This window comes from Psammomys obesus, unplaced genomic scaffold, assembly GCF_907164565.1.
Source record: "Psammomys obesus unplaced genomic scaffold, mPsaObe1.curated_primary_1811, whole genome shotgun sequence".
NCBI lineage: Eukaryota > Metazoa > Chordata > Mammalia > Rodentia > Muridae > Psammomys > Psammomys obesus.
Genome location: NW_026594184.1, coordinates 5,226,844 through 5,240,794, shown reverse-complemented (window position 1 = coordinate 5,240,794; position 13,951 = coordinate 5,226,844). Strand labels below are relative to the sequence as shown.

Here is a 13,951-nt window from a genome sequence, read left to right as displayed (position 1 = left end):
ACCTTATGTTTTACTATGTTTTAAATGTTATCACATGACTTCTGCAAGAGCAGATTACTTCACTAATGATGTTTTGTTCGTAGTATAAAAATCATCTTTCCCATAATCTTTTGCTAGACGGTAGAAGAACAGTGAAGATTGTAAAAATGGCCACAAAATATTCATACATTAATTGAAAAATCCAAACAGAAATTACACATGGCACCCCATGGGGTGGTGCACATCTGTTGTCCCAATACTCAGGAGGCAGAGGCAAGCAGATCTCTGTGAGTTCAAGGCCAGCCTGGCCTACATGGCAAGTTCCAGGACAGCCAGGGCTACATAGGCTATCCCTTCTCAAAAAGAAAATTTTCTTTTAAAGGGCACGCCTTTGAGTTCCTATAGAGGTTACATCTGGAGATTATTATCACTGTTTTCGTCATAGTTTTGGTAGAAGTATGACTAACTCCTACATTTTAGTATTTGTCACACCCTTATTGTATGTAAGGAGCTGCTTTTCTTATCAAAGGGAAAAAGAAGAGATTAAGACATAGCTAACTATAAATATGTCCTTCAGGGACCTTATGATCCCTTTAGGAAACCAACGATGGAAACAAATATATCAAAATGAGAACTATTGGGCATGATGGTGCACATCCGTAATGCCAAACCTCAGAAGCTGAAGGAGGAGGATTAGACTTTCAGGTAACCTGGAACACATAATAGAAGCCTGTAGAAACACACAAAACACAGAGAAGAACCCCAGCTGAAAACTAATTTTGCCCCCTTTGCATTATTTTATTTTGGAGTGGCGAAAATACTTAGTGAAAATATTTGCCTCAAATAAAATCATTTAGACAGAGGCTGGTGAGACGGCTCAGCAGTTATGAATGTGTACTGTGCTTGCAGAGGACCTGAGTTAAATTCCCAGCACACAACTGCCTGCAACTCCAGATTCAGGGGATTCAGCACTCTTGTCTGGACTCCCTGGGTATTTATACACACACAAACGCACACACACTTTAAAGTAAAGTAAATGTTTAAAAAAAATGCACACATTAGAAAACATGTAGACAAAAGAAGGACAAAGCGACAAGAAGCAAATGGCAAATGGAAGGAAAGGATAATGGGGATAAAAAAACAAAGGCCAAGCAGGCATTCAGGGGAGTAAGAGACAGAGAACAGAGGCTTAAGGTGGCATTTGATTTGAGTTGCGCCCTGTAGAGTGAGGAGTTTGGTTGCATATGCCATAGAAAAGTGAAAATGATTGATATATTTTAGCAAGGATATTAGCCTAGTGTGCAGCCAGGCAGGGAGAGAAAGAAGAGAAGGTTCTGATGCCAAAAGAGTTGAAGATGACAGAGAGTTTTAGAAGATATGCTCAAAATTTTAATTGTAGACAAATTATTGACCCCAGTAAATATAGGAGAGGAACAAGTAGGAGGTTCTACCCAGCAGCACTCTATATTTAATTTGAATGGACATCTGCAGATATTCAGCTCTAAGCATGGTTTAGTTCCTAGCCAGAGGTGGTGTATGACAAGTGGGGGCTGCTAACTGAAACCAGCTATTTTCTAGCCATTTTTTTGGCCTAATGTTTCAATACACTGTGTGTGTGTGTGTGTGTGTGTGTGTGTGTGTGTGTGTGAGAGAGAGAGAGAGAGAGAGAGGGATGGAGGGAAGGAGGGAGAAAGAGGTGGCAAATCATTCCACACTTATTATACTAGATTTCTTGGAAGATATTTTGATCTTCTAGTAAGTATCAATATAAGTATATATACTGATATACTTTATGTATATATATATATGCATATATTGATTAAGTATATATATATGTTGATAATTAATAGTGCAAAGGGCCAGTTTAATTTGAAGCAAAGACCTAAAATTTCCTATCGGAAAACTTTGCTCAGGAAATCATGAGAGGACAGTGTGACTGAAATGAATCTCATCGTGTTGAGTAGGGCTGAAGTGAACTTATAGAACCATAAGCCAATGGAGGAATTTTAAATTGGATACATGTAGCTCAAATATTTGATTGGCTGGTTCTTTTAGTAGTACCCATGTGGAAAATCAACCAAAGAAAGCAAGAACTCTGGAAGTCAGTTTCCCCCAAAATAAAGTGGTGCTTGCAAGGAAGTTGCTTTGTGTTTTTCTCTTATGTGAAACAAGATACTGAAGCTGAAATAGAACTGGGTTGTAGTCTAGGAGGATGAAATTCCTTGGAAGGAAGCAAGAGTACCAGTGCCAAGAAATGATGTCATGAGGTGGAGGGGGCTAGAGTGAACTAGCTGAAACTCACTACCAACAAATGTGTTTAACTAAAGAAATTAAAGAAGTCTGGGATTTACTTTTTCTAAAAAGCACAGCTGGGTATAGTGGTCTATGAATCCCAGTACTCTAGAGGTTGAGGCAGAATCTTGAGTTTCTGTGGCGCCTATACTGCATGGAAATGAGAAACAGAATTAAAAATTAATTTGTATAAATATTTTTAAAATAATTAATTTTAAAATGTCCTAGTTTTACTATTTTTTAACTCATTTCCTAGTGCAGTTGCTACAGATACAACCCTGAAGGAAGGGCTGTAGGCTATGGTAAGAGATTGTTCTGCCTGGTTCCAGAAATGACTCAAGGCAGCTTGTATTAGCACTTCACAGGGAGTGATGTGGACTAGATAGACAGAACACAGAATGGTGCTAGGAATGAAATGATGCATTTGCTATTAGGGGAACATACACTGATTTGGAGCTTGTGGTGGCCAATGTGTAAAGCTAATATTCTATTCCATAGATATTAAGGACCATATAGTTAAAATGTTTGGGCCCTCTGTGGTAGCACATGCCTACAGCTGCAGCACTTGGCAGAAGAACTCGAGTTTGAAGACAGCATAGGCCACACAACTCAATCCTGTCTTAAAAAGAAAGAAAGAAAGGAAGGAAGAAAGAAAGAAAGAAAGAAAGAAAGAAAGGAAGGAAGGAAGGAAGGAAGTAAAGGAAGGAAGGAAGGAAGGAAGGAAGGAAGGAAGGAAGGAAGGAAAGAAAGAAAGGAAAAGAAAGAAAGAAGTGAAATTAAATGAAAAGAAAAGGAAAATAATGAGTGGGTTGATGAAGAAAACATACTCTCTAGGTCATTTAGCAAATGGATTGTTATATTGTGAAACCATGAGCTCTTAAGTCTATGACCAAAGTTTGAAGGTCTCTACAAAATGCATGGCTAGTCACTCAATTTCTTCTGAGGACATATCAGATTAGTGAGACAGAGGCAGAAAGGTTGCAAGTCGAAAGCCAGCTTAGGCTACATAGTAAGAATCCATAAAGACTGAAAGAATAGTGTTTGGGAGGGGCTGGGAAGAAGGGGATAATAAAAACTATTGTTCATGCTTTGTTGAAAATATTTAAATACTATAGAAATGTAGAAAGTAGAAGTTAAGTTTGTCCTATGATGGAATGCTCCAGAGATAACTACTAATAGAAGTTTGATAAACACATATATGATCATGTTATGTGCATAACTTGAACTTAGATCTAATTACTAAATTGTTAGTGAGACTACTGAGAAAGGGAGGGTGCAGACATGGGAGGAATTTGGGTCTCTAATGACATCACCAAACGATTGAATTAGCCAATCCTGGAACCTCCTTTATTAGCTGACATCTTATAGCCTAAACCTCTTCTAGTGGGATTTTGTTGCTTCTGCCTATAGTATTATAATTCATCATGTCATTCTCCTAGATAACTTATCATTTCTGTACTAATGTAAACCTATTACTTACATTTGTTTTACATCAATAATGAAGTGATACTTTGTCACAATAAAAACGTATGTCTGGTGTTATCATAGCAAGCTAAATCAATAAAATCTTGAGATCCCCGTCATTAAATAAGTTAAATGACTTCAGTTCTTTGCAAGGTGGACCCATTATACAAGATGGTTTGTTTTAAATACACATTGTATTAAGCTGAATCTTATGTAAACTAAAAAGCTCTAATCCCTATTGAATTGCATTAAAATGCTGGGCACATGGTTACTGTCTACACACATTATCAGTACCAAAAACACTTGGGGGCTGGAAGGATGAATCAGTTTGAAGTGTTTTCTACGCAAGCATGAAGACCTGAGTTCAGATCCCCTGCAGGTATATAAAAGCCAGGCATGACGGTGTACACATGTGATCCCAGAACAGAAAGATCCCCACAACCAGCTGATCAGCCAGTCTAACTGAATTGGTGAGCTTCCGGTTCAGTGAGTGACCCTGTCTCAAAAGAATACAGTGAAAAAAGACAGGGGAAGGTACTTGATATCCATCTTTGACCTCCACAATTATGCACACCTGTACATGCACACTTATACACACACACACACACACACACACACACACGCACACACACACACACCATTTAATATTCATTGACCATTCGGTATGTGCTAGTGATGTGCTAAATGCTTTATTATGATAAATGTAATTATCCAAAAGTAGCCGATAATGTCAATGTTATCACACTCTCATCTTACAGATGAGGTAATTAAGGCTTAGCCAAGGTAACCTGACCCCATACAACTGAACTGAGCTTATATGTACAGTGTTATTTATTAGTAACTTTACTTTCCATGTTTCATCGGGAAATAGTCTGACATCATTGTATCTCACTCTTTTCTCCAATGAAATGGCTTTTACAACTGAAGCCAGGTCCTCTGCAAGGCAGCAAGTGCTCTTAACCACTGAGACATCTCTCCAGTCCCATCATATACTATGGTTATTAAATACACATGCATCTGCTTTTGCCTTTTTCTAATCTATCTTTGGCTGTAAAGGCAAAAACAAATTAATGTTAAAAATTAGTTTAAACATTTTAATGTTTGTTATTTATTTTTGAGACAGAATCTTGTGTAGTCCACACTGGCATTGAACATGCTGAGCATGTAGCTAAGGATGACTAGGAAATTCTGATATTTTTGCTTTCCACCTCCTACGTTTTGGGATTCCAGGTATGAACCATCATACCCAGTTTATGTGGTGGTGAGGCTCAAACCCAAGACTCTGTACACACTGGGCAGGCACTCTAGTAATTGAATTACATCTCCAGCCCATGAAGCCAGGATAATTTTCAAATATTTTATTCTTATTTTTAGTTATGTGTGTATGTATTTTTGTGCATATAAGTACAGTTCCCTCCCCTCTTGGAGGCCAGATGATGTTAGATCCCTAGGAACAGGAGTTGTATTGGGAGAGAAGCTTGGGTGCTGGGAATTTCAGTCTTCTGAAAGAGCAGCAAGTGCTCTTAACCTCTGAGCTATCTCTTCAGCCCAGGTAACTTGTTGTTGTTTGTTTGTTCGTTTGTCTTAAGGCAAAGTTTTGTCTTTGTAGCCCTGTCTTGGAACTTTCTCTGTAACTCCAAGATCCACCTGCCTCCTGAGTGCTGGCATTAAAGGCATGCACCACCCCCACCTGGCCCCCAGGATTTTTTTTAACTGCAAATTTGTTCATAACAACCACAGCCTTAGAACTCTTCAGTGACTTTTCACTAAGCATAAAATAACATACAGAATCTTTAGCATGACTAGATTTCTGTATTGTTGTTTGGTTGGTTAAGGTGTGTGTCTGTGTTTTGAGACAAAAATTTTACAGTGTAGTTCAGCCTGGCCTTGCTATAGAACCCAGTATGCCCTTAAACTCCCAATCTCCCTACCTTAACTTCCCAAGAACTGGAATTATGTCTTCCTATCCTTATACTTCTATCCATCCTATATACAGTGTACTCCTTTTAAATCTTTACATACTCACCTTTCTCCACATTCTATTCCTTTCTTCCAGCTCATCAAATATGCTATTTTTTATTTTTAAATATCATTTAATTTTTTGAAATTAAAATACAACTATATTGTTTTCCTTTTCTCCTTCCTCCCTCCAACACTTCAAGCCATGTACTCCCTTGCTCTTTTTTCAACTCCATAGCTTCTAAAAAATTCTTTAATGTTTGCTTATTTGTTAATTTATTATTTGTGTACATGTGTGGGTATATGTATGCCATTGCACATGAATGTTAAGGTCAAAGAAAAACTTTCAGAAGTCAGCTCTGCCTTTCTACCATACAGATTCTAGGGACTGAACCCAGGATGTCAGACTCTGGAAGCAAGGAGAATAAAGGAGTAGAGAAGGAGGGGAGCAGAAGGCGGGGAGGGGGGAGGAAGAGAATGATGGGAGGTAGGAGGAGAGAGGGAGGGAAGGAGGGAGAGGGAAGAAGTGACAAGAGAAGGGGAGAGAGAGGGGAGAGAAAGAAAAGAGAAAAGAGATGGGGAAGGGGAAAATAGAGAGGAGGTAAAGAGGAAGAAAGGAGGAGTGAGGGAAGAGAGACTGGGAAAGATAAGAATTGGGAAAAGGATGAGGGGAAAGGATGAGGAAGTAGAAGAAGAGAAAGGAAGGGAAAGGAAAGAACAGAGTGGAATGGTTGGGGAGGAACAGGAGAAGAAGTTGAGGAAAAGGAAGAGAGGGGATGGGGCAGGAGACAAGGAGGGAGAAAGAAGAAAAGGGAAGGGGAGATGGGAGGAAAGAGGGAAGGGAGACAAAGGAGGGAAAAGGGAGTAAGAGAGAGAGGGGAGGTGGAATAGAGAATGGGAAAGCAGAGAGAAGAGGGGAAGAGAGATAAAGAGGAGGAGAGAGGAGATGCTGAAGGAAGAGGAGAAAAGGGAGGATGTAGAAAAGCAGGGGAGAGGAGAAGAACTGGGGAAAAGAAAAAAGGTGGAAGAGAGAAGGAGTTGCTGAGGAGGATGGAGAAGAGAGGAGGTGAAAGAGGGGAAGGAAAGTGATGTGGGAGAGAGAACAGAAGGTGTAGGTAGGTGGTGAGGAGGAGGGAGGGAGGAGGAGGGGAGGAGAGAAGTGGGGAGAAGAGAGAAGGAGCAGGAAAGAGGGGAACTTGGAAGAGAAGAAAGAGTGGGTAGGCAGGAGGAGAAGAGGTGGCATAATGTGCTAGGAGGGAAGGAGGGGAAGGTTGGGTGGGAAGGAGGAGAGGAAGTGAGTGGGAAAGGAAATGAGGAGGTGAATAGAAGGGTGTAGGAAGTGGAAGAGGAGGAGGAAAGGAGGGATGAAAAGGAGAGAAAAGAGGTAGGAGGTAGGAGAGAAGATCAGAAGAGCAAGGGTGAGAAGGTAAAAGAAGAAGCAGCCTGAGGAAGGAAGGGAAGGAGAGGGGAGGAGAAGGGAAGGCAAGTTAGGGGGTCCAGGAAAAGGAAAGAAGGATCAATAGCATTCCAATGTTTTATGAAGCTAGCATTACCCAGATACGTGAAGCCAGTAAAACTATCACAAGAAAACTGTAGATTAATGGCAAAAGATTTATACCAGGAATCTAAAGGTGAATCAACATAAGAAAATCTGCATAATATACCCTATTAATAGAACAAATGGGAAAGGACACACAAGCATTTCAAATGATACAGAAAAATTACAACAATTCAAACTAGTAGGAGTAGATGGGGACTTCCTTATCATGACAAAGGCCCTTCATAGATTAATCAATGGTGGAACATTAAAGGCCGCCCACCATCCCAACAGTAAGACAAAGATACCCACTTGTTGAAGCTAGAGAGGTGGTGATTCATACACAGGTTGAATGCACTGAATGCTTCTCCTTGTGTCCCTAAAATAACTCATTGAATCAATGTTGAACAACAATTTACATCATTTAAAAATTTTTGTATGGTGAATCATTCATCTTTTGACTTACTGACCTATAAGAATCTCTTCCTAGCTTTAATGATTAGAAAAGGAGTTATAATTTAGAGACTGCATGTTAACACCATGAATGAGAAATTTTAACTACAATTCCAGATGAACGTTGGATAAAAGTTTAACTAAAAAGGACTGAAAACTACTTTAAAAAAGCCTGAGAATGGAAGCTAGATGGCTTTACATACAAAAATATAGCTCAGTGTTAAATTCATAATGGACTTGAAAATATATTTCAGTGTTAAATTCATAAGGGATTTCAAAGCTGGTTTTGTTCCAGCTGCAGCAAAATAACTGTAACTGTATTGGATGTATTTGTTGTCTCTTAGTAATGTTTAGAGAAGTTGTTTTTCAAAGCCAAAACTTTCTAGAAATGAACATTTTCAGGCTCCATCCCAGACCTTGTGAGTCAGGAATTCTGAAAGGTGAGACCTGGCTGCATTTCAGCAAGCCCTACATAGTCCACACTCAAGTCTGAGAATCACCCCTGAAGACCAAGAAGCGTGTCTTAGAAAGGGATGCCATAATAAGCATTTTCTTACCAAAGCATTGCGATTCAGAAATGGAGAGCCATTCCTTCTCATTCTTAAAGTTTCAACTTGGAATCTCTGTGCATTATCACTAAGACAGAAGAAAACATTGGACATATAAAATCTATTACCAAATTTTTAAAAAACATAACTTATAGTTAAAGAGAAACACTATGCAATAAATGACTTCTTGGCTGAAATAGCTATGCAGATGTTTTCACACACACGTGCACACGCATGCACACACACACTGACACACACGCACAGAGGAGGGGCACTTAGTCAGCTAGGCTTAAACAAGTTTCCTTATAAGGTAAGAAATTTTCAGATAAGCCATTTTACCTCTAACTGTTCTACTGAGAATAAGCATAATTTACTGTAACCTTGGAAATACTCCATTTTTTTGTATAAACATGTAACTGATTTAATCTTATGATCAGAGCAACAATGTGCAAGCACAGATCCTCTCTTAATGTCTGAACTATTACATAAAGAACCATAACCAATAGCAGGGCTCAAAGGATCTGTGATTGTCTGCAGGTAAGCTGTGCCCTATGGTATTAAAATGGTCTTGAATTGCCTACTCTAAGAGATTTCACATTAAACAACAACAACAACAACAACCCAGACTCAATATTTCTTGCTTCAACTGAAAGTTTGCAAGTTTGTGCAACACCGGGCCACATTCCCACACTGCAAATAGGAGCAGACAAGCTGAGCAGCCAACCACTGCCCACTGAAACCGGAGTTTATGTTCCCAGCTTGCCTGTGGCTTACACGGGTGGCCTCAAATCTTATTTGACCGTGTCACCCAGAAGAAGTCTTTAGTCCTCTATGTTCCTTTTTGTCATAGCTTTTTGGCTTAACTCCAAAGAAGTCACAGAAGAATACAGATGCTTCCTGTGTACTGTTTATCCGGGTTTCTCCATTGACTATAAGAAAACGTATTTAGCCAGGAATACATGCCTATAATCCCAGCACTAGGGAGGTAAAGGCAGGGGAATCAGGAATTCAATGCCAGTCTCAGTTACATGGTGAGTCTGAAGCCAACCTGGGCTATATGAAGTGTTCTCTCTCTCTTTCTCCAACAAAACAAAACAAAACAAAACAAAACTCTAACACTTTCTACTTTCTGCTGATATCCAATCAAGTGTCATTCTTTTACGCTGCACCCCTCAACTCTATTTTCTGTCCATCTTATTCTCTCTTAGGATCGTTGCCAAAAAACACTTCAAAGCATTTTTCCTTACACACAAACTACACAATGGTCTCTTTGGCCTCCTCACCTCTGTTCTTGCCATATTCCAAACTCTGCAGCGGACTGCCAGGGTCACCTTCCTAAAGAACAGTTTGCTCTCTAGCTCACAATTTTCAGTGGCTTTGATCTGTCACACCAAGGTCTTTATTAAGACTTTCAAAGCCCTCCACAGTCTGACTACATGCTTTTGGGTTTCAGGGACTAGAAAAATTTCAGATCAAGATCTTGACCCAAACATAGCTTCTCTGTTTTTCTTTTGCCAAGTATAGCACAGTAATCAGAGTTCACAGGAACCTAGTCTGTAGTTTAGAACTAACTACAAGAGAGGAACTTAGAGGCAACAGACACAAAGTAGCTAAGAGTGAGAAATGTTAGTTACTCTTCTTTGATCAGCACACATTATATACTTGAACTATACACAGAGTCTGAAAATGCAATTATTTGTACTAATCTGTACTAAAAAGTTTTAAGGAAATAGGAATAGCAACTCCCTTGATTTGATTTTTACATATCATACACATGTGTTGAATAATTTTGCTGTACCCCACAAATATGCACAATTAATAGTAATTAATTCTTTTAAATACCAGTGACCGCCATTATTAATATTTTATTTATTATTTTACTTTCATAGTGAGGATTAAACATGGTAGCCAAGGCTCTACTTTTGAGATATACTCTCAGCCCTCCTTTTACTCACTGAGCTGCATAGGCTGGTTTGAACTCACATTCAGCTCAAGTAGGTTTGTGGATATGTTTGCCTGTGTGTGATGCTGGGGATCAATCCCAGGGTCTCATACATGCTAGGCTCTGTCAGAGTGTCACACCCCTATCCCAGCTTCTAATCTTTTAAATAAGGAGCAGAGAAAAGGCTTTAAAAAAAAACTTTACTTTTAAATGTAGGATTGAAAAATTACCATAAATGTAGTATTGGAAAACTATCTTATATATAGTACTGAATCCAGGTGTGGTGTTCTCTAATCCCAACACTTCAGAGGTGGAGGCAAGATATCACCAGTTTGAACACAGCCTGTTCCGTAAGACTCTGTCAAAAGTTTTGGCCATAGCAGTTAAGCTAAGCGGAGATTGATAGTATAAAAACCCTTATGCCCCAGCCTTCCAAGTGCTGGGATTACAAGTATGAGCCACCACACTCAGCTGTCAAAACATTTGACATAACATGGGACTTGTGTCTTCCATGCCTGAAGTTAGAGACTTGCCTATGTGAGGACTTCTTTTGTGGTTTATAGTATATTTCCGAGTTAGGGTGCGGTCCGACTTACTCCGAAGGAAGAATTGGTGTAAAGTAAGATTGTACTGAGCCTTAGTCAAATTCCTTTTCCCCTCCTAGAGATCCAGTTGCACATGCACCATACTCCCTTACTGATGCCTTAGAGTCTTAGTGTCTCACTACTTTACCAACTATGTTTCCAGTAGTAGATGTATCCTACCTGCAGTTTGCTAAACACTGTCACATTTTACAAGCGATTTTCTAATTATATATCAAATTCCATGTATAAAAAAATGTCTGTATTTTCTGAGGAGCGAATTTTCTAGATGTGAACTCTGCAAGACAGTACTACTGCTTATAAGAAGTTCCTGGGCTGAGCATATCATTCAGTGTATTGAGCTTACGTAGATGGCTTGAGGCTCTACGTTCAATTCCTGGGACTCTCAAACAAAAACAAACAAATCAAATATCCTGTTTTGGTTTTTCCCTTTTTATCCTCACTCCTCTCTTTTCATCACCTCACACAACTTCATGTAGCAAGATCATTTACTTCCTTTGTTTGTTTTTGTTTTTGTTTGGGGGAGTTGGGTTTTTCGTTGTTGTTGTTTGAGACATGGTTTCTCTTTTGTGTGTAGCCTTGGCTTGGCTGTCCTAGACTCACTCTGTACACCAGGTTGGCCTTGAACTCGCAGAGATCCTCCTGCCTTTGCCTTCCTGAGTGTTGGAATTACAGGTGTACACCAATGCCCCCGACTTTACTTCCAAATTTTTACTCCTTACCCTATACTAGGAACTGAACCCAAGGACTTGTGCTTTTCTGTGCTTGGTAGGTTATATCAGAAGTGCCTGTCTGTCTGTCTGTCTGTCTGTCTGTCTCTTTATTATACTTTTTGTTTTGAGTAAAAACACCAATGATGTCAAAAGCTTTGACTTGGTGAAATGGTAAGTGCCTGGTTTGGTGAGAGGCCCCGTTTCAAAAAGTAAGGCGGAGGACAATAGAGGAAGATCTCCAACAATGACACACAGAGTGAAGAACACACAGAGAGATGTTATTTTTCCTTAGGTTTCTTTGTTGTGCTCAGGACTGGAGAATTTTATTTAATATTAATGTGCAATTAGAGATAAATTCCATAGCTCCAGGTTTTATTGTATAAAGTAACATTTGTACAGAAAGCTGTGTTAATAGTAATTTATCTGGTAGACATTAAAGATACAAAGCTCATCATTTAAGCTAGTCTGTCTGTCTGTCTAGCAAGTCCCTGGGCTCTACCTGTCTATGGATCCCAAGTGCTAGCATTGCAAATCCTCACTGCCATGATTGGCTTTTATTGCAGCCTCTGGGGTTCTGGAATCAGATCTTCATGCTTGTGTATCAATCAGTTTACCCACTGAACTATCTTTTCAGTCCCTACAGCAAAATTAATACCAGTCTGGTGGTTTGAATGAGAATCTCCCCATGGACTCACATGTTTGAACACTTGGTACCCAGTTGGTGGAATTGTTTGGGGAGGATTAGGAGGTGCAGTTTTGCTGGGAGGTGGTGGCACATGCCTGTAAGCCCAGCAACTCAGGGTGGCACAGATAGGTGGATCTCTGTGAGCTCAAGGCAAGTGTGGTCTACAAAGTGAATCCAGAACAGCCAGGGCTATACAGCAAAACCCTGTCTTTAAAAAAAAAAAAAAAAAGAGGTGCAGCTTTGTTGAAGGCAGTGTGTTACTGGAGAACTGTTTTGAGGTTTCAAGACTGAAGCCACCTCCAGTATGCCTCTTTCATTCCCCCTTGTGGTTGTTTCTCAAGATGTGAGCTCTCAGCTCTGATCCAGTGCCATGCTTGCCTGCCTGCTGCCATGCCCTGACAGGATGCTCACAGACTCTAACCCTCTGAAACCACCAGCCCCAAATTAAATGTTTCTTTTTTAAGTTGCTGTGGTTGTGGTGTTTTATCACAACAAAAAGAAATAACTAAGACAACTACTTATGCACCACTTAACTGATCATATACCATATGTCTACCTGTACTTTGCACAACAAACGAGTAAAATATAGTTCTGAACCAATTATTTCTTCTTTTTGTGGCTGGGGGATATTACCCACTGAGAGTGCATAATTCAAGAGATCAACTTTCTGTACTACCTAAGGTTTTTTTGTTGTTGTTGTTTGTTTGTTTGTTTTTTTCAGAAAAAACTAGGTATTTTAAAAAGTCCACTTTTATTTGCTTGACAACCATTTCCATCTTCAGTGTGCAGGAGGTGAAGGTCAAGCAAAGGTGACAAAGTCAGCTGAGAAAACGAAAAGGCAATAGTCATAACAAATCTGGAGGCCTGGGTGGAGGGATGCTCAGCTTCTTCAATGGAGTGGCTAAGAGATAAGGTGAAATGTCATGTTCCACACCAATTGGTGGCTATAGTGGGGTCCATGAAGATCCCTCAGAGGAGAATGTTCAGATATGTGTTAACCTGAGGGTGGGGTGAATGCAGTCCCTCAGTTTGGCCCATCCACTCCCTCTCCTCTACTAGGCTGAGGTGGGATCTTTAGAAAACAGGGATGTGGAATACGCTCGTAAGACCTTGATATATAAAAGCAGGGAGATTCTATCAGATGTCATTTTGTCCAACACCCCCTCCCTTTGCCCTCAGGTACATCCACCCTGCTCACCCAAATCCATTGAACAAAGGGTTGTTGATGGGTCTTCTGAAGAGGCTGGGTTCTATAGCAGTGGAAGCTGGTGATGGTCCTAAATTCTCTGCTTCCATTTTCTCCTTCATCATATCAGTGTTGAGGACAAACCCGCTGCTTAGTTGAAAACTTTGAAAGATGTCCGGCTCTTCTTCATTTATAGACATGTTGTGTTGGTGGGGAGATGCTGTAAGGAGAAATGCAAATGGGGGAGGGATAGATAAGCGTGGCAGAGCCCTCAGATGAGTAAGGGCACTCACCTTTGCAGCTGTAGTGTCCCTAATATTTGTGGACATAAGCGTGGGCAGAACTAGCTTAAAATCTTAGTTCTCACCTGGATCCCTGATTGCCGAAAAGGTCTAAGTCACTAATACCAATGACTAAGTGAATTCTTCTCCCTTTTCTAATCCTTGGCAACATATAACTGTCAAAAACAAAAGGAAACAAAACCCTACAGATTAACTGTCCTGAGGAAACAAGGGCAGCTAAGCCTCCCACAGCATCTCTTGTCCATTCAGACTACTCAAGCAATTAGCATCCTTTATGACTCTAGACAGA

At 40.0% G+C, this 13,951-nt stretch overlaps 1 protein-coding gene across 1 annotated transcript in view; it reads right to left on the bottom strand.

The window, feature by feature from the left end:
* LOC129684833 (P2R1A-PPP2R2A-interacting phosphatase regulator 1-like) overlaps positions 1 to 13,560 on the bottom strand; it is a 36,457-nt gene extending 22,897 nt beyond the window's left edge. The window contains exons 1-2 of the mRNA XM_055618069.1: positions 13,373 to 13,560; positions 8,242 to 8,320 (exon numbers count right to left, since the gene is read on the bottom strand). Coding sequence (XP_055474044.1) covers positions 8,242 to 8,320; positions 13,373 to 13,560 — 267 coding nt within the window. The remainder of the gene's footprint in view (positions 1 to 8,241; positions 8,321 to 13,372) is intronic.
* Positions 13,561 to 13,951: the final 391 nt, after the last annotated feature.